This window comes from Misgurnus anguillicaudatus, chromosome 17 (assembly GCF_027580225.2).
Source record: "Misgurnus anguillicaudatus chromosome 17, ASM2758022v2, whole genome shotgun sequence".
Taxonomy (NCBI): domain Eukaryota; kingdom Metazoa; phylum Chordata; class Actinopteri; order Cypriniformes; family Cobitidae; genus Misgurnus; species Misgurnus anguillicaudatus.
The window spans coordinates 7,657,630-7,675,627 of record NC_073353.2 but is presented as its reverse complement, the minus strand read 5'-3'; the positions used below and the strand labels follow the sequence as shown (position 1 = coordinate 7,675,627).

Here is a 17,998-nt window from a genome sequence, read left to right as displayed (position 1 = left end):
CGAAGTTATACAGCAGCGGTCAAAAGTGTAGAGTCACTTGACTGAAATCTTCATATCATCTCAAGAAAGTGGAAGAACATTATTACAAAATGTAATAAATGCGTTTCTTTCTTTCTTTACACCATTCCAGCATCTATGGCTATATTCATGGCAATAGCTGGTTAATCCATACACAAATTGGTCCACACAAGTTAATCCATACACAGCTTCGGGGAGGGACTATTTGGTATCACCTAACTTGCATGTTTTTGGCCTGTGGGGGGAAACCGGAGTACCTGGAGTAACCCCATGCTGACACAGGGAGCACATGCAAAACCTGACCTTGCCAGGGGTTGCACCGGGGACCTTCTTGCTAATAAAAGTTTTTGTCTTGGACTGAATAATGCTAAATATCAGCCAAAAAACAGCCAGCAAAAAAAGTTGTATGTGCAGACCCAATAAACTGTAGATAAAAGGTTCTTACCATCATCACCATCTTCATCGCTGACATATCCTGGCTGATTTTTGTAACAGAAAAAGGTTGTAGGAAGCATGAGTCTGGCAGCCAGTTCAGCCTGTTCTTTTGTGGGCTTTAGCTCAAATATGATCTGGACATCATCGCAGACGTCCTGAGGGGTCTGAGGAGAAACTACAGGACAAACAGCAGTTTTATTTCAGTCATCACAACACCAGCCCTGCATTAGAGATTCACACGGCAACAAATCCATTAGTTCAACACACATGCAAACACTCTCATGCCCTCTGTTAGAAACACACACAGTTCACAAACCTTATTATCACCCCTCTGTCTCATGAATTTGTTAAATCTGAATATGCAGAAGAGTGAATTGTGCTACAGAGGACCAGAGTACTGTTATCTAACACTTACACATACGTTTTAAAAAGCTCACTGTACCATGATCTAAAATAAATGCAGTTAATGTCAAATTAAGGCATTTTTGTTTATAGTCAAAATACATTATATTGACTGTAAACAAAAATGCCTTAATCTGACATCAACACAGTCTGCACACCTCAGCAGTCACCTATAAGACACCTGCAGCACTGTTGCTATGCACTCTGAACCATAACAACCAAGATAACAAGATCTACTCTTCCGATGACACGTTGGCATCCCGTTTTAAAATAGGAAGTCACTTTATAGTACATTCCAGTCACAAACAACAGAAGGTTAGCTAGTTTCACTCATGCAAACATTTTGAGCGCTCTGGGCTAATGTTCAGGTTATCACGTCAGGTCCTGGGTCATGCCAGTCACTGTGACCTGAAATACCTTGAGCATCAAACTGGGTGGCTGATGTGCAGGTCCAAAATGCCATTGGATTATGTTTGAAAAGCCTAAAATCCAAACCTAAAAGATAATTGTTTGTGTTAAAGATACCAATGAGATTACTAACTTACCACAACAGGTGGGAAAAGCATGTTTTGTTTAGAGTCGTTTAAATAAACATTACTGTATGTTAAAATATTAATGAGGCCTGAAGGTTTAGGACACTTGTGAGATCAGACGGTTTACAAATGTGAGAAAACTGTCAAATATTACGACACTCTTAATGTCTGAGATATACTATAGCACTATTCGGACGGGATTAGTTTTCCAAACGGCGTTTGAGTTTCAGCGTGTCCCCCAGGACGTCTGTGATTTTATGTACCGATTCGGACGGGATTAAAATGATGCAGGCTATTCCAGAGATGGGAGTGTCTGTTTCATGCCTTTGGGCGTTGCAGTAGCACGTGCTCTTGATACGCGTGTTTGTAATGTTAAATATTTTGCTTTATATGTAAAATTATGACAGAACATGTAATTTATTAATTTAATTTTAACAAATCAAAATAAAATATACAAATCCTACTAAAGTAACGTTAGTTTACGTATTTTATATAACTGTCTGCTTATAATAAACCCAAAGAAATGAAGAAGTAATGATTAATAACAATTTATTATCTTTATTAATTAACATTACCATTCTGGAGTTGAACAACTTTGAACTGAGTTTCTTATAATGTTAATGATATTACAGTGTTTAGTCTTAACAGTGTATGATATTCAGCTCGTCTTGATTTAATTATTTTGCCGAATGCGAAAAAACATTCATATCTGAATGGGACTCAGGAAATACAATATACAAGCATTACTAAGACCTTACAGCAGATCACGTTGGCCAAAACACGAAATGAACCGCGTTTTCAAAAGATATTGCGGGCAAACACAGACATTTGCATCCGGACGGGATTAAATTTCTCAGAGGACCTCTGAGTTCGTCGAAAAACAGGAGGTAAATTGCTCTGGAATTTTTGCGGAGGTCGTCAGAGAAAAACACAGACATGGCCGATTCGGACGGGATTAAAAACACAGAGGACCTCTGAGAAGCACGATTTTCTCAGAGGTCCCCCTGTAAAACGAATCCCGTCCGAATAGGGTTTATGGCAGATTTTTAAAAGATAAGTCTCCATTAGGGCTGTAATGATATATCGCGTGTCCCATTAAAAAGACCTATATAAAATCGAATCTGCATCGCTGCATTGCGATTCTGTGTTTCATGCGCAGCTTGTGCGTGTACTATGGCGTTTTGGTCAGGACGAAGTCCGTTATCAATCTAAAATCATTATGAGTCTAAGTCGTTTATAACTTGCATTTAAAAAAAGCAACACCCTGTTAAACAAAGTCATTCAAAATATTCTTTATTATCATGAAAATACCTGAAACAATTCGAAGAACAGTGATATAAATATTCCTGTAAACATTTCTTAGAAAAGGGTTTGTACGCTACATCTTCTGTGGCACAAGTGGCGTTTCTGCACGAGTGCGCCCCCTGGCTTTTGGATGTGGCGGCATTTCACCGTAATTCATTCAAATCATTCATTGAGAAAATGTGCATTTGCACGATAAATCGTTACAGCCCTAGTCTCCAGTGTACACAAAATGTGTCTGTGACGTTTCAGCTCAAAAAACACCTTTTCTATGAGTGAACGTGGACCGGTGAGAAGTGTTGTGTCTTTAACATCCAAATACATTGCTTTCGAAGACGTTATGAACACCAGAAGCACAGTGGCCTCTATAATATAAGAAGTTTGGCATAACCAGGACTCTCCCAAAAATGTATCACCTGGCGAAACTGAGCAATTGGGGAAGAAAAGCTTTAAGGTCAGGGGATACTTCACTTATACACATACTCAAGGGTCAGCGTATAGTGTGCGAGATGCAAATGTCATCATCAGAATAGTCGAGCATGCACATATAGGAGTGCAGGCATGTAGGCCGGAAGAATTATTTGTTGAAATGCACATTCGTCAAAAGTAGGGCTGGGTATCGATTCAGATGTTCCAGATCGATACGATATCGAATCAAAAGCTATCAAATCGATTCAATTTTGATTCTCTACTCGATTTTCGATTACGGTTCTCTGGCTAATTTTTATACTCTGTTCTCGATTCAACTCCATGAATACAGATTTAATACAAATACTATATTTATTAAAAAGAACAGTGAACAGAAGTTTCCAAAGGGGGTAATTAATAAAAAGAAATTAAAAGCCAAAACACTATCGTTGTCATCGTCTTGCTTGCAAAATCTACAACTCAACTGAGCCACATTCAATTCCTCCAACAAAACATAACAGGCTCTTCCCATAGAGTTGTGAATGATCAGCAGCACTGTCCTGTAAATGATGACGAACTGCACAGTTTCCAGTAGCTCATAGTGGACTGGCACAAAACAGCGTACGGCAGGTGACAGCCAATCACCTGCTGACATCCCTGAAGTCCTGAATTTATTACTTCTCTACTGTTTTGCGTGTAATAAAAGTTTTCTATAACTTTACATTGCTTAAATAACTAATCAAACAAAATCTATTAAATTAGATTTGCTTGCATTGAATGGAATGAAGAATAATAATAGGTTCAGTATTGTTTTTAAATATTTTCTAATTTGTCTAATTTACATAACTTTAAATTAAACACATTATTTAAACAGACTGGTTTGTTCAATTCAGATTCAAGATTGGCATAAAAAATTAAGGCTTTAACACACACTATTGGCAAGAAAACAAGGCTCACCTCTTGCTGGTACGTTGAATGGAGTTACAACAGATGGTTGATCGGTTACAGCCTGTTCAATGGGCTTTAGTCTTGAGGCACTTGTTACTTGCTCATCTTCTGAGTGATGTACAACTGGAGACTTTTCGTTAGATGATGAAGGGCTCCCAAAGATCTTCTGAACAGAATCTGATCCAAAGACAAACTTTGGCGGAGAGACCACAGCCTTAATGCTTTGAGTACTGTGCTCTGCACCAGGTGACCTGTCCAGGTGTTTCAGACTGCTTTCTTCAGACAGTACAGTACGTTCTTTAGTGGTTTCCTCCAGTACAGCGACTGCAGTCATACCACAGAGCGTCTCTTTGGTGGTGGGAGGTACTCTAGAAGAAAATGGTGCAAGAAGGCTTTGTTTCTCTTGGGCATCCTTTGCTTCTTCCAAGATTTCCTTGAAAGCAGTGGCAGTCTCCTGCAGTTTGAAGCGCACTGCTAACTGTTCAACCTTACCCTCACCTTCAGCAAAATCAAATGCACTCCAGATCCATGCTTTATCGCATCCTTTCATGGGTTCAAGTTTCAAATCTGAACTTATCCAGTGGTTTGCACATAGTTTGAGAACCTGGTCCCGTCTCATGACGAGCCTTACGCGCTTGGTTTCGTAATGTTGTAGTATTTTAAGGTCTCCTATACCTCTTTCCTTCCACTGACCAAGTTCTTTATCGTAGCGATATAACTTTGCTCTGTGGCTAAAAACCACTTCCTCATTCTCCTCCCCTGTTGAGACATTGATAAGATCTGGCAATGGCACGACAGGCTCGAAGTACTGCCCGTCTCGCTCTTCCTCCTGAGAAGCCTCTTGTTCATCATCTGTGCCAACAGACCCCAGGCTCTGGTTCAGCTTAGATGGAGACTTGGAGGGACTAAGAACAGGCTGGAAACTGAAACTAAAGCCTCCGGACGATTCACCAAAACGGAATAAATTTTTTGGAACCAGACTGGGTCGCAGAGGAGTAGAACACAGAGATGTGTTCACACTTTCATCATGGGCTTCCTCCCTCAAATCATAGTTATCCCACTCCAAAGTCGGTCCAGTGCTTTCAGAGTCGGGTTTCGCCACAATTTCAGAGGTCTCACTACTAGTAACATTTCTTTCATCATCCTTGTTCTGGTAAGTCAAGAAGGTTTTAAGGTCTTTAAGACCAGTTTTCATCTCTTCAGCTTTCTGTATAAGATGGGCTGTTCTGCCCGAGGTCACAAGCTTATGAGGGGTCTGCAGAGGAATATCCAAAAGGAGCCGTTGACACTCCTCAAACTTTTCCTTGAATTCTTCTGCAAGCTCTGGGGTTTTGAATTTTGCAGCAAGTTGTTCTAATTTGGCATCGCCATCTGAGAAGTCACTTGCTAGCCACATCCAGGCCCGATCTGACCCAGAGAGGGGCTTCAAGTTCATTGTGGTTGTGATCCAGTGGTTAGCACATACCTTCAACACTTGCTCTCTCCTCATAAGAACTCGAAGTCTTCCATTTTGATTATTTTTTAGCAATTTAAGGTTGCCAACCCCTCTTTCTTTCCACTGACTAGTTTCTGTATCAAATCTAAAGAGCTTGACACGTTGTGAATACAGGACTTTCTCATCTTCCTCGCCGGTAACAATTTCAACCTTGTCGGGCATCTGAACAACTGGATCAAACTGAATATCATCGTTCTCCTCTGTTTTGTACATTTCCTCATCATCTTGATCAGCTGAGGTGTCGGCTCTTTGCTTGGTAAAGAGCTGCTCTCCAGCCCCTGAGAAGCCTTTGAAATCGGGGTCCTTCAGGCCAAATTGAAAACTACCCTGTGAGGACTTTGCCAAGTCTGCAAAACTGAAAGAGTTAGTGCCTGTAATTAAAGGATTGTCACCATAACTGCCACTGTCAGCAGACTGATCTGCAACTGGGCCCCCCTTATTCCCTTTGTACCGTATTTTAATACCTGGTTTTGCTGTCTGACATGATACACAATGGCTGGACGTACCTTCGTTTCTCACCAGGCAATTGTCACAATCCCATTGTCCACCAGTGGCAGTGGCACAGGGGGTATTGCAAGAAACGCATTTCGTTGCAGTGACATCATTTCTCACTAAGCAAGCCTCACAGTCCCACTGACCATCTTTCTTGGCAAATTTAGAGCCAAATCCAAAACCACCAGAGAATGATTGAGTAGAGACTTTATCAGAAGGAGCAACAGGGGCAGAGTCTTTTACAACCTCCTGAGGTTTATCCTTTAGCATGGAGGGACCTGCACTGCTGCAGGCAACACATGATGCAGATGTGGGTGCATTTCTTACACAACAAACGCTGCAGTCCCATTCGCCCTCTTTTTTGGAAAACCGGGTTTTAATATCCATGTCTTTTTGAGGTTTATCCTTTGGAATAGAGGGACCTGCACTGTTGCAAGCAACACATGATGCAGATGTGGGTGCATTTCTTACACAACATACACTGCAGTCCCATTCGCCCTCTTTTTTGGAAAACCGGGTTTTAATATCCATGTCTTTTTGAGGTTTATCCTTTGGAATAGAGGGACCTGCACTGTTGCAAGCGGACAGTTTTGCCTCCGATTCCCCAGTGCCAAACTTGAAACCGCAAGCAGGCGCTGGCAGTGAAAATGAAAAGGCCGAACTGCTTGACAACTTTTCCACCTGAGTTGCAGAAGGCTTAAACTTGAAGCTTTCTGATTCTGTTTTACCCTTACTGAAACCAAATTGATCTGAAATTGGGGCTCTCTCTTTCTCTTTGTGCTGTTCGGCAATATTTCTGAGATGTTCAGATGCAGATTCATTTTGTGACGGTCCATCAGACAGTTTTGCCTCCGATTCCCCAGTGCCAAACTTGAAACCGCCAGCAGGCGCTGGCAGTGAAAATGAAAAGGCCGAACTGCTTGACAACTTTTCCACCTGAGTTGCAGAAGGCTTAAACTTGAAGCTTTCTGATGCTGTTTTACCCTTACTGAAACCAAATTGATCTGAAATTGGGGCTCTCTCTTTCTCTTTGTGCTGTTCGGCAATATTTCTGAGATGTTCAGATGCAGATTCATTGTGTGACGGTCCATCAGACAGTTTTGCCTCTGATTCCCCAGTGCCAAACTTAAAACCGCCGGCAGATGTTGGGAATGAAAATGAAAAGGCCGAACTGTTTGACAACTTTTCCACCTGAGTTGCAGAAGGGTCAAACTTGAAGCTTTCTGATGCGGTTTTATCCTTACTCAAACCAAACTGATCTGAAACTGGGGCTCTCTCTTTCTCTTTGTGCTGTTCGGCAATATTTTTGAGATGTTTAGATGCAGCTATATTGTGTGGCAGTCCATCTAACAGTTTTGCCTCCGATTCCCCAGTGCCAAACTTGAAACCGCCAGCAGGTGTTGGGAATGAAAATGAAAAGGCCGAACTGCTTGACAACTTTTCGACCTGAGTGGCAGAAGGCTCAAACTTAGAGCCAAATCCAAAACCACCAGAGAATGATTGAGTAGAGACTTTATCAGAAGGAGCAACAGGGGCAGAGTCTTTTACAACCTCCTTAGGTTTATCCTTTAGCATGGAGGGACCTGCACTGCTGCAGGCAACACATGATGCAGATGTGGGTGCATTTCTTACACAACAAACGCTGCAGTCCCATTCGCCCTCTTTTTTGGAAAACCGGGTTTTAATATCCATGTCTTTTTGAGGTTTATCCTTTGGAATAGAGGGACCTGCACTGTTGCAAGCAACACATGTTGCAGATGTGGGTGCATTTCTTACACAACATACGCTGCAGTCCCATTCACCCTCTTTTTTGGAAAACCGGGTTTTAATATCCATGTCTTTTTGAGGTTTATCCTTTGGAATAGAGGGACTTGCACTGTTACAGGCAACACATGATGCAGATGTGGGTGCATTTCTTACACAACATACACTGCAGTCCCATTCACCATCTTTTTTGGAAAACCGGGTTTTAATATCCATGTCTTTGTTTGGCACCTGTGGTACAAGTTGATGGCTTTGCTTTTGTGAGGACTTTAATAAAAATCTCTGAGCCTCTTCAAATTTTAATTTAAACATTGTTGCCTCATCTGCAGTTTTGAAGCGTATGGCCAACTGCTCAGTCTTTGGCGATTCATCTGCATAGTCAATGGCATACCACACCCAGGATTTGTCGGATCCAGCATTTGGTTTTAAGACCATATCTGTTGTGATATAGTGATTAGCACAGATTTTGAGAACTTGCTCCCTCCTCATCAACAGACGAACCTTCCCAGATGTTTTGTGTTTCAGAATTTTTATGCAGCCAAGGCCCCTCTCTTTCCATTCTTTGGTATCGGAGTCAAATCGAAAGAGTTTTGCTCTATTACAGAACATCTCCTCTTCCTCCTCCTCACCAGTTTTCACAGCAACCTTATCAGGTAGAGGTACAATTGGTTCAAAATGAGGTCCATCCTCATCCTCTTCCACATGGCTACTCTCGTTGTCACTTTCTACATTTTCTTTTTCTTCCCGTGTCTCTGCGTTTCCAAATATTGGCTTAATTACACTTGTCAACTTGCACGTGTCATCAGTTTGGCCGAAAATAATGGGTTTGGTCGGAGCATAATCAGTAAATGAAAATCCTGTGGCATTTTTACTCCCAAAAGTAAAAACATCACTCTGGCTTGGTGGCTGGTCTTGGGTCTGAAGTTTTGGTTCAGACAGTCCTTCAGTTCTGGGGGGGATATCTGATGTCAGAAGTCCCAGCAGACTTTCACTGTTTTTCATTTGGGTAGATGAAAATGTAAAATCACCATCATTAGACTTGAAGTTAGAGTTGAACTTGAATGCAGTGGTTGCTGAGGTCGATGGGGCAGCAGCTACACCACCAAAGTTTGGAATTCTTGTAGGGTCACCTGAGAACTGCTGCCCAAAGCTCATCTTGGGGTCTAGTGGTTTTGTTTCAGCACTTCTTGCTGGCTGGGCAGTTGAAACAACAGATGGCTTGGTGAAATATCCAGGCTCAGGCAACGATGGATTGGCTGTAGGCTGAGGAACATTGTGGCCATAATATTCTTCACTGTATGGTGAGAGTAAGGACGTAGCTGGGGACTCAAATCGAATAGGAGCACCAAACACCTGCTCTTGAGGATATATGCATGCAGGTGTCGACTGAAGAGGTGGTGTGTGTGTTGATTGTTGGTAGGTATACACATGTTGCTGTGGAGGAATCCGATTTATCCCATATACAGGACCCTGCAAAGGCAACCGTACAATACTATGAGATGCAATTCCTGTTTGAACCCACAGTGTAATTTCATTAAATGAAAATTAGCCCATTACCTTTGTTGGTGTAACATTTGTAGCAGGACGGAGAAGGTACTGCGAGTTATATGCCGGAGTCTGACTGTAGTATACCGAGGGACCTGTAGTGGCAACTGCCACATATAGGCAACAGAAGGACATGTTTTTAAACATCTATTAAACTTAGAAAACCAAATTTATAAAGTGCCGACTTTCAAGACAGCAGAGGGATAGGAAAGTTAAAACACACCTGTAAGGGGAACACCATGGAACGTCTGTGCTCCTGTAAAAGCTTCCTGAAGTCCCTCTGCAGCATAACTATCTCCATACATCCTATACGGGGTCCCTGAAGCATCAGGCGAATTTTGAATTTTGAAGTCATGAACTTCATTCTGCAGAGAAATAGAAAAATACTTAAAAATATATACTTTTTTTAATAAAAAATATAAAATGCAACTTCATTTACACAGTCTCCTGCACATCCACATTCTTTTTTATAAACACAGGCATCTGTCACTTTAAAAAAAAGTTCAGTAACACATAGATTCAAAAGTTCATTTCTTCCTAAACTGTGCGTTTACTTATATAAAATGTATATGGTAATACAAATTGCAATCAGCCAAAAACATGGTTGGTACGTTTTTACTGTAGGAAAACCATGGTTTCCATAAATGTCTTTACATACTGACTGTGAACATATGCTGCAAATGTTTAATGCGTTAGAACAAAAACAACAGACTCTTGTTAAGGCCTTCACAGTGGGCTTGGTCATTCGCACCACGCAAAAGCAAAAGTTTTTGGCAAACTTTTCCTTCTTTGCCCAAAAAAGAAACGGGTCGACCAATGAGATCTGAGCATTACGTTATGTTCCTCGAGCCGCTACTGTTACACAGAATGGTGGCACTCAATTACAGCAAACTGAGGACAACTGTAATTATTTGGGGTGCTGTTCATTATGCACAACCTAACGTAATGTAGTTATATATTCATAAGTACTACACCCAATTTAATTCTATGCCCTGATAGATTTATTTAAAGTTTGAATACGTAGAATTTTTACCACTAGATGGCGCCAAAACACAATAACATCAAATTACGTTGTTTAATGACGCTCTGAAGCAGCGTGGAATTATGGGATTTGTAGTCTTTAACTCAACCGCTGATGGCCATCAATCAAACGCGAACAAGAAATCACGTTAATGGATAAGGTAATCAAGTCTTATAAATGTTGCGTTTGATGACATTGTTTATTTCATTATGTAAGTTTATATGTGATGTTCAAAACCAAATTGTTAGTCATAGATGTTACAGTATTAGTCCAAATTCGATGGTTACACAGCACAGAATTAAAGGCGGAGTCCATGATGTTTGAAAGCCAATGTTGATATTTGAAATCACCTAAACAAACACGCCCCTACCCCAATAGACCTTCTGTTGATAGACCCGCCCCACACATACGCAACCCGGCATTTGATTTGATTTGATTGGCTATAAGTGTGTTTTGGTAGTCGGCCCGTCTCCTTTTCCAACGCGTTTTTCAAACATCGTGGACTCCGCCTTTAAGTTTTCAACTTACAATCTACAATGATTTTTCACATAATGTATTGACAGTACAAATCTTATTGTGAAGCGTCTTAAAATGACCATTTATATTGCTGTACAATACCTCTTGATGTGCATATCGTCCGCGGGAAGACGCGCTGATTACAGTCTACACACTAATGTTGTGATCAATATAATAGCATACGCTTTTTTGAAGGGTTACGAATCAAAACAACTCACCCATCGCGTAAAACAAAAGCAGGATCAGAATCTCGGTCTAGTTAAATGCTGTCGTGAAGCTCTCTCTATCCAGATAATGCAACAAATTGATCCTCTCTCGTTTTGTTCCAAACTCTTCTTGGGTCGTTTGGTTGGCCCGTACGCTTACAGGAGCTGACACAACCAGCGGCAGACAGTAAAGAGTAATCCACAAGTCCATAAGCAAGCGCGTAGCCCGACAGGCGCTAACGCAGTTCCGCATTTGTCCACGACACTGGCTGCGTCCAAAAACTCAAGGCAGTGACTTGTTGCCTCATGAGGCCATGACTTCGGAGGCATGAAGGCAGCGAAGGCATGAAGGCAGCGTGTTTGAAATATAAACAAGAGAGCGCCTTTGTGATAACTTATCACATATTTGAAAACTACAATACTTATTTCTCGCTAGAAATGCAATTAAAAGGTGTAAAAAGTGAAAATATACATTTATTTACACTAAATTTGTGCTCCAGTCGTTTCCTTTGCCGCCATTTTATTTTTTCGAACTCGAACACTGTTGTCATGTGGTTTTTACGTCAGTAAGGGCGGTGACAAAGGGTCACATGGATATTAACGTCATTGATAGGAGACTGCACTGCCCCGTGTCAATGTTTTGAATGGCAAATTTCTCACGATTTACAAGTAGTTGAAAACATTACAGATATTGATAATAATCAGCTAGACAAAATATATAACACTGGCCTAGTGGTTTTTGGACATTTTACTGCAAATATTTTACAAATTGCACCTTTAAAATTATATATGTATTTAGATTTATGAATTTAAGAAACTATTATGCTATTATTGTGGTTTTCAGCTCAAAAAAAGTCAACAACATATTAGATGAGTCTGACAGTTGTCAAAGAACTTTGTGCATTTAATTTTGTTCTTTAAATTAAATAGCCTACCCTTTAAGGTGTTGCTAATTTCTGATATGGGAGTGATTTGTTTGTTAAAAAAATGTTAGGCTCAGACCTGCCAACCTTGGAATTTTTTTTTTGAGTAGCAACTTACCGCAGCGGCGCGGCGCGAGGTCAGGCACATTTGCTGATCAGTAGTGATTGAGTTCACATGCTTACTTATGACTTATTACTACAACTTACTAAGCAAATTGTTCCCACTCACCACCATATCTAGTCTTTCAACATACAAGTAGGCTATGAAGAACTCATTTAAAGAAAAGGCAACCTCCAAAAATATGCCTATTAAACAATATGCTTATGGCATATTGTCTTAAATACATGGGACATTATAAATAACAAAGAATCAACAAATAGCATGCTATGTCCTTGCTTTATATTCCAGCAGGCACGTTGACATGAACCTCTAACGAGGCACAGCAGGCCTACCACTACTTTTTCTTTAACATACCTAACATGAACAGTATTAATACGTTTTAATGCATAAATGCCATGTTAGCAAATGTGCATTCTACAGTACTGATGATAATAAGTCTTTTACACAAATTTACAATAACATTACTTAGCTGCTACTACAATAAAAAACATATGTGCATGATCCTTTTGTGTATTTTATCAGCATAGTGTTTAAACCTGCTGAAAAAACACCATAAACCAGCATGATTCCCATGCTGGTTTAGCTGGTGGACACCAGTATACAGCACCAAAACACAACATGGTCTTGGTGGTGCTGGTATGCTGATGATAACCACCAGCTAAACCAGCACCAAATCATCATGAGAATTAAGCTGGTCTATGCTGGTCACCAGCAAACCAGCAACAAAACACAACATATGCTGGTCTTGCTGGTATACTGCTTTTTTTTCAGCAGTGATGCCAACTGTTTATGTAGTGTCCTAAAGTAGATCTAGTGAACTAAACAGTAATGTCATATCTGACAATTCAGAACAGTACACAAACATTGATTTTCTCAGCAATAATGCAAACCTCTATACTTGGTTTTGACTGGCTGAGCATATAGTTCGTTTTACCTCCCTCATCATCTATACTTTCTGCTTCTATTTCCCTGCTCTGCACAAAAAAATCTGATGTACATCGACAGGAGCCAGTAACAATCGAGTAAGAATAAGATTGATTTAAATTCAGAAGCGTACTTTTGTTTTGTCATGTTTTCTCGCGTGCCTCACATGCTCTTCTGAGTGAGCGGCGGCAGAGTGCTACAAAAAGTAAACACAGAGGCTCCGCTCGCGGACATCAATTTCTGCGTGCTCGCGCCAGTTTGTCTTGTGGGACTGCAACGTGTTTACAAGCGTGAATTACGGTTCATATAGCTCAGTTTTTTTGGCGCGATTAACAATGTAAATGAATATACTGGCAAATAAAGTAAAAACTTAAACTTGAGGCACAACATAGGACACTGGGTACAACAGATTTACACTGGGGCACGTACAACAGTAAAAGGCGTCTAGACGCCCCTGGTTGGCAGGCTTATTACAATGGATCCAATTCACAATTGCCATACCCTGCCCATTTACCTTTAAAAACGGTGTTTAGAACCATCCTCCCTTGTAAAACAAGTCACAGTATGAAGATGGACCGGGATGAAAAACAATTTCGTTATTTTCGTTATTCGCTTCGACGGCTCCCCGCTTTGTAGAGTTTAAAACTAGCGCTATGATTGGTCGACGTCGTCTTTTCCCAACAGGTTGCTGCCTAATGCGTTTACGGCAATAGACAAGTTGCCTAGTGCGCGAATGCACTGACAGTTGAACTCAAAGCCATCAATGGCTTTTCGCATATTTTAAAAAGACAAATCGTAGCAGCGTAGTTTGATGTCTAAATGCGTATCTGCTACGTAAAATGCCTAAAACTTGGCAGGTCTGTAGGCTGATAGATCTTAGCTTGCGTCGTTCTGTAGTTTATTAATTCTTAAGGTGTCATGTCTCCAGAGTAAATCTCTTTTCTTGGACTACAACAAACAGGGATTGTAGGCCAGTGGTTCTCAAACTTTTTCTGCGTGCGGCCCCCCTTGTGTACGATGCATTCATTCGCGGCCCCCCCAAAGAAAATTTATGACAAACTGTTCTAAAATTTAACATTTTAATTAAACAAAACATATTAAGTTATACAAAGTAGTGCTGTTGGTTAGTAGCCTTATTTTTTAGGTTTAATTACACAGAATTCATGATAAATGAATGTATTTTATGAAATTTCATAAAACTGGGGCCCCCCTGGCACCATCTCGCGGCCCCCCTGGGGGCCCCAGACCCCAGTTTGAGAACCACTGTTGTAGGCAACAGTTTACTTCCCTGACCTGTTGACGTGGACACGATGGTCATAATCATAATTCATCCCTCACAGCCTGTTAGTAGTCTATGTTTTCATATTTAAGTTCACTTTTTCCTGATCCCATTTTTCAAACTTTTTTTGGTGTGTAAGGTTGCTATTAGAGCATAAATAATACCTGCCAAATGACAAAGTTCAAAGAAAAGCAATATATTTTCTTTAACAGAATTCCCCTTTTAAAGCCTACAGCGAATGGCCATTTTGGCCTGCAGCCCTCTACTTCCTGCTTTAACGACGTCAGTAGAAGAATTTGACTAAACTCCACCCACAGGAATACATCGCCAGCTAAGCTCAAACAGCTCAGGCTAAGCTAAGCTGCTGTCGAATCATACACAAAACAAACGACACATTCAGAACTCGATATGTATTTCTGAAGGAGGGACTTCATAGAACAAAGACGACATCAGCCCGCTTTGCGGACAGTGAAAACAGCGGTATAGAGATAAGAAAATTGTGTGAAAAATACTGCGTTTTTTACACGTGAAACATGAACACGTTATATTGCGCACTGTAAACACAATCAAAAACACAGGAAAAACGGGACCTTTAAAGAATTTTATTTTATTTCAGACCAGCCCTATTATGTTGTAGGCCTACTAATGAATTTGTGTTAATAAGCGACTCACCTTCAAGGCTTCGACCTGCTGACACAACATCTGTAGGACAGACTTCTGATCTTCAACCCATAGAGGTGGAGTTTTGGGTGAAAACTTTTAGGAAAGAGACAATAACCATAAGTGATGCAAAGAGAAGCACCAGGTTTCTGCGGCAACATCAAAAAAGCTATGACGTACCACGTGTCTTTTGGAAGGTGACATGGTGCTTTTGGTTGGGGACGGTGTGGAGAACTTCACATGTGCTTCTGGGAGCTGACTGGGGCTAGATGTCAGTGGATGATTATAATTATCTTCATCCGTCTCTTCATCATCCCCGAGCTCCTGGTTGACTTCATTCAACAAATCCATCACCTCCTCCATAGACACGGGTAACTTAGAAACAAAATTAACGAAACAATAAATGGCAAAAGCATGCAAGTTTTGATTTTGTGGGTTATGCATTATGTTAAAATAATCCATGACAGCTACATGCACACAGAGATGTCAGAACCTTTTGTAAATCAAGAAATATCAAGTTTCTTGACATGGACATACCTTCTCCATGTCCTCTGCATTGGCCTGACAGATCTTCCTCAAGTATTTCCTGAACTGCCGCAGAAAGTTGATGCAACTATCCTGAGTTTCCTCCACACCGTTTCCAGCCTCATCTGAGAGCCTCTGATATATCTGAGAAGTAAAGAGCAATGCAAAGCTCATGCTGAACATACAAACCAAGAGTAGCAACTTCTTCTCACACCTGCTGAGGATTACATGCCATTTTACTCAATATCAAACCACTGCTACCTTAGCCAGATGCCAGTTAGATAAGATGCTGTTAAGCTTCTCAAGCTGTAAGATGGCCTGATCCGTGTTGTCCTCGATGTCAAGTAGTGTGGCAAAACTGATGGCTGCCTCTTCCTCATATAAACCGACATCAGAGACCTAGAAGTAAAATAAAGAGTCATCATTTAACCAGATCAGCTGTCATTATCATCACCCATTTATACAATTTCAAAAATTTACAATCAGTTAAAGGAAACAAAAAATAGTTTTTGTTATGCAGCTTGAAAGTCTCTTTACATCCTGACAGCAATCGCTAAGCGAGTGGTCTAAATACATCTTAAAAGGTGCATTGTGTAACTTTTAGAAAGATCTCTTAACAGAAATGCAATATAATATACACAACTATATTATCAGTGTTGTGTAAAGACTTTACATAATGAACTGTATTGTTTTTATCTACATACACCACGGGCCCCTTACATGGAAGTCGCCGCCATGTTTCTACTGTAGTGTTAAACGGACAAACTGCTCTAAAGAGCGCGTTTCATCCCTACATTGTCTCAGACGACGACATGTTTGTCCTGTGGCAGCTACCGTATGCTTTTTGAAATTGCATCTTCTGTGGAAGCGTTTTCTACAAGCGATTTTACGAAGGTCTGTCATTCTTTCACGTGCATTTCCCAAAAATGCACTTAAACACAATCACACACAGAAATTATAAGGTGAAACAACACCTTGTAAAATGACTCGTAATTGTAGCGCACACTTGGTTTAGTCAGTGCACATAATTTTTTTGGTAATAATAATAATAATAATAATAATGTGTTTTTTGGAGCCACTGGTCTAGTGGGCATGCAGTTTTGACATGTAGCACAGATGCGCTCAATATCTTTTGCTGTTCCCGATCCCCTATCTCCAATTGTACTTTACTTACAATAGACCATTTGCGCGTTTACAAACAGAGATGACATTTTATGTGGGCGGAGCCCAACTGGTGGCAGAAAGTGAATGCTTCTCAATAGCTGTGTGAAGTGTTTTAGCATTAAACTGTGATTTTTAAGGATCCCGTGTTCTGTAGAAGTCTGTTTCCCATATATTTTTTCTTAAAGGCGGAGTCCACGATGTTTGAAAAACGCTTTGGAAAAGGAGACGGGCCGACTACCATAACACACTTATAGCCAATCAGCAGTAAGGAGCGTGTCTACTAACCGATATCCTTGCCGGGTTGCGTATGTGTGGGGCGAGTCTATCAACAAAATGTCCAAATTCTATTGGGGTAGGGGCGTGTTTGTTTAGGTGATTTCAAATATCAACATTGGCTCTCAAACATCGTGGACTCCGCCTTTAAGTGTAATGTTTCTTACAACGTTTTCACCAAGTTACGTTTATTTTTTAAATAAATTAAAAGTTTAAATGGCTTGGCTACTGATATGTGTGCATGTATGTAATGTATATGTATTGTTCTTTATTGGTAAATCAATTATTTTTACAGTATGAATCGCTGAAGTACTTATAAGAGCAATACTATCATGTATTCTGTATAATATCATTTATTAAATATTTCATCATTTCCTGTTTTCAATTTATTCCTTATAATAGTTTTAGATCAAACACGTAGACTAAAAATATGTTTACATACAAATTAATTTGTATAGGCCTGTTTATATATTATTAACACTTTACATCGCGTGTGTGTGTGTTATGTTTATATATTTATTAGTAAACATCATAATTTAGAACAAACAGGAAAAAACATAAGCTAAGATATAAGGTAAAAAGAAGTAATAGAAAACGGGAAAAAAAAGAAAACTTTAATAAATGGTAATATTATTGATATTATGAACTAATTAAAATCTTTAATCTTTCTAAATAAATTATAAACGTAACGTGATGAAAACTCTATAAGAGACACATAGAGGGATCAGACTTCAACAGAACACCAGATATCTTCTCTAATTATTTTCTATTCTAATTATTAAAAGATTTTCAGATGATTTCATCACTCCAGTCTGTCCGGTTGAGGGCTTTTATTGCAACCATAAACACCTACGTTTATCTTCAAATGGTGTCTTCGACGACGGTATACTATCTATTTTGGCATTCCTATTCTGACACTCAACAGCACAACAAAACATTTTCTAGTGAGTGATATTGTTCGTTTCACTCGTGTCTCATTCATTTCCACTGTTTTTCTGCCACCACATGCGCGCGTGACATAACTGTGACGTCGACTCGCAAAAG

At 40.1% G+C, this 17,998-nt stretch overlaps 1 protein-coding gene across 3 annotated transcripts in view; it reads right to left on the bottom strand.

Moving 5' to 3' along the window:
• Positions 1-17,998, bottom strand: part of LOC129452573 (E3 SUMO-protein ligase RanBP2) — a 51,193-nt gene that overhangs the window by 14,564 nt on the left and 18,631 nt on the right. Inside the window, exons 13-22 of one of the 3 annotated variants that reach the window (XM_073854905.1) lie at positions 15,779-15,916; positions 15,530-15,661; positions 15,173-15,367; positions 15,005-15,088; positions 9,566-9,707; positions 9,355-9,449; positions 7,617-9,267; positions 4,056-6,599; positions 1,273-1,350; positions 464-628 (exon numbers count right to left, since the gene is read on the bottom strand). In XM_073854905.1, the coding sequence (XP_073711006.1) occupies positions 464-628; positions 1,273-1,350; positions 4,056-6,599; positions 7,617-9,267; positions 9,355-9,449; positions 9,566-9,707; positions 15,005-15,088; positions 15,173-15,367; positions 15,530-15,661; positions 15,779-15,916 (5,224 nt within the window). Of the gene's footprint in view, positions 1-463; positions 629-1,272; positions 1,351-4,055; positions 9,268-9,354; positions 9,450-9,565; positions 9,708-15,004; positions 15,089-15,172; positions 15,368-15,529; positions 15,662-15,778; positions 15,917-17,998 lie in introns of all 3 variants that reach the window. The other 2 variants (XM_055216553.2, XM_055216555.2) reach the window with 2 other exon arrangements.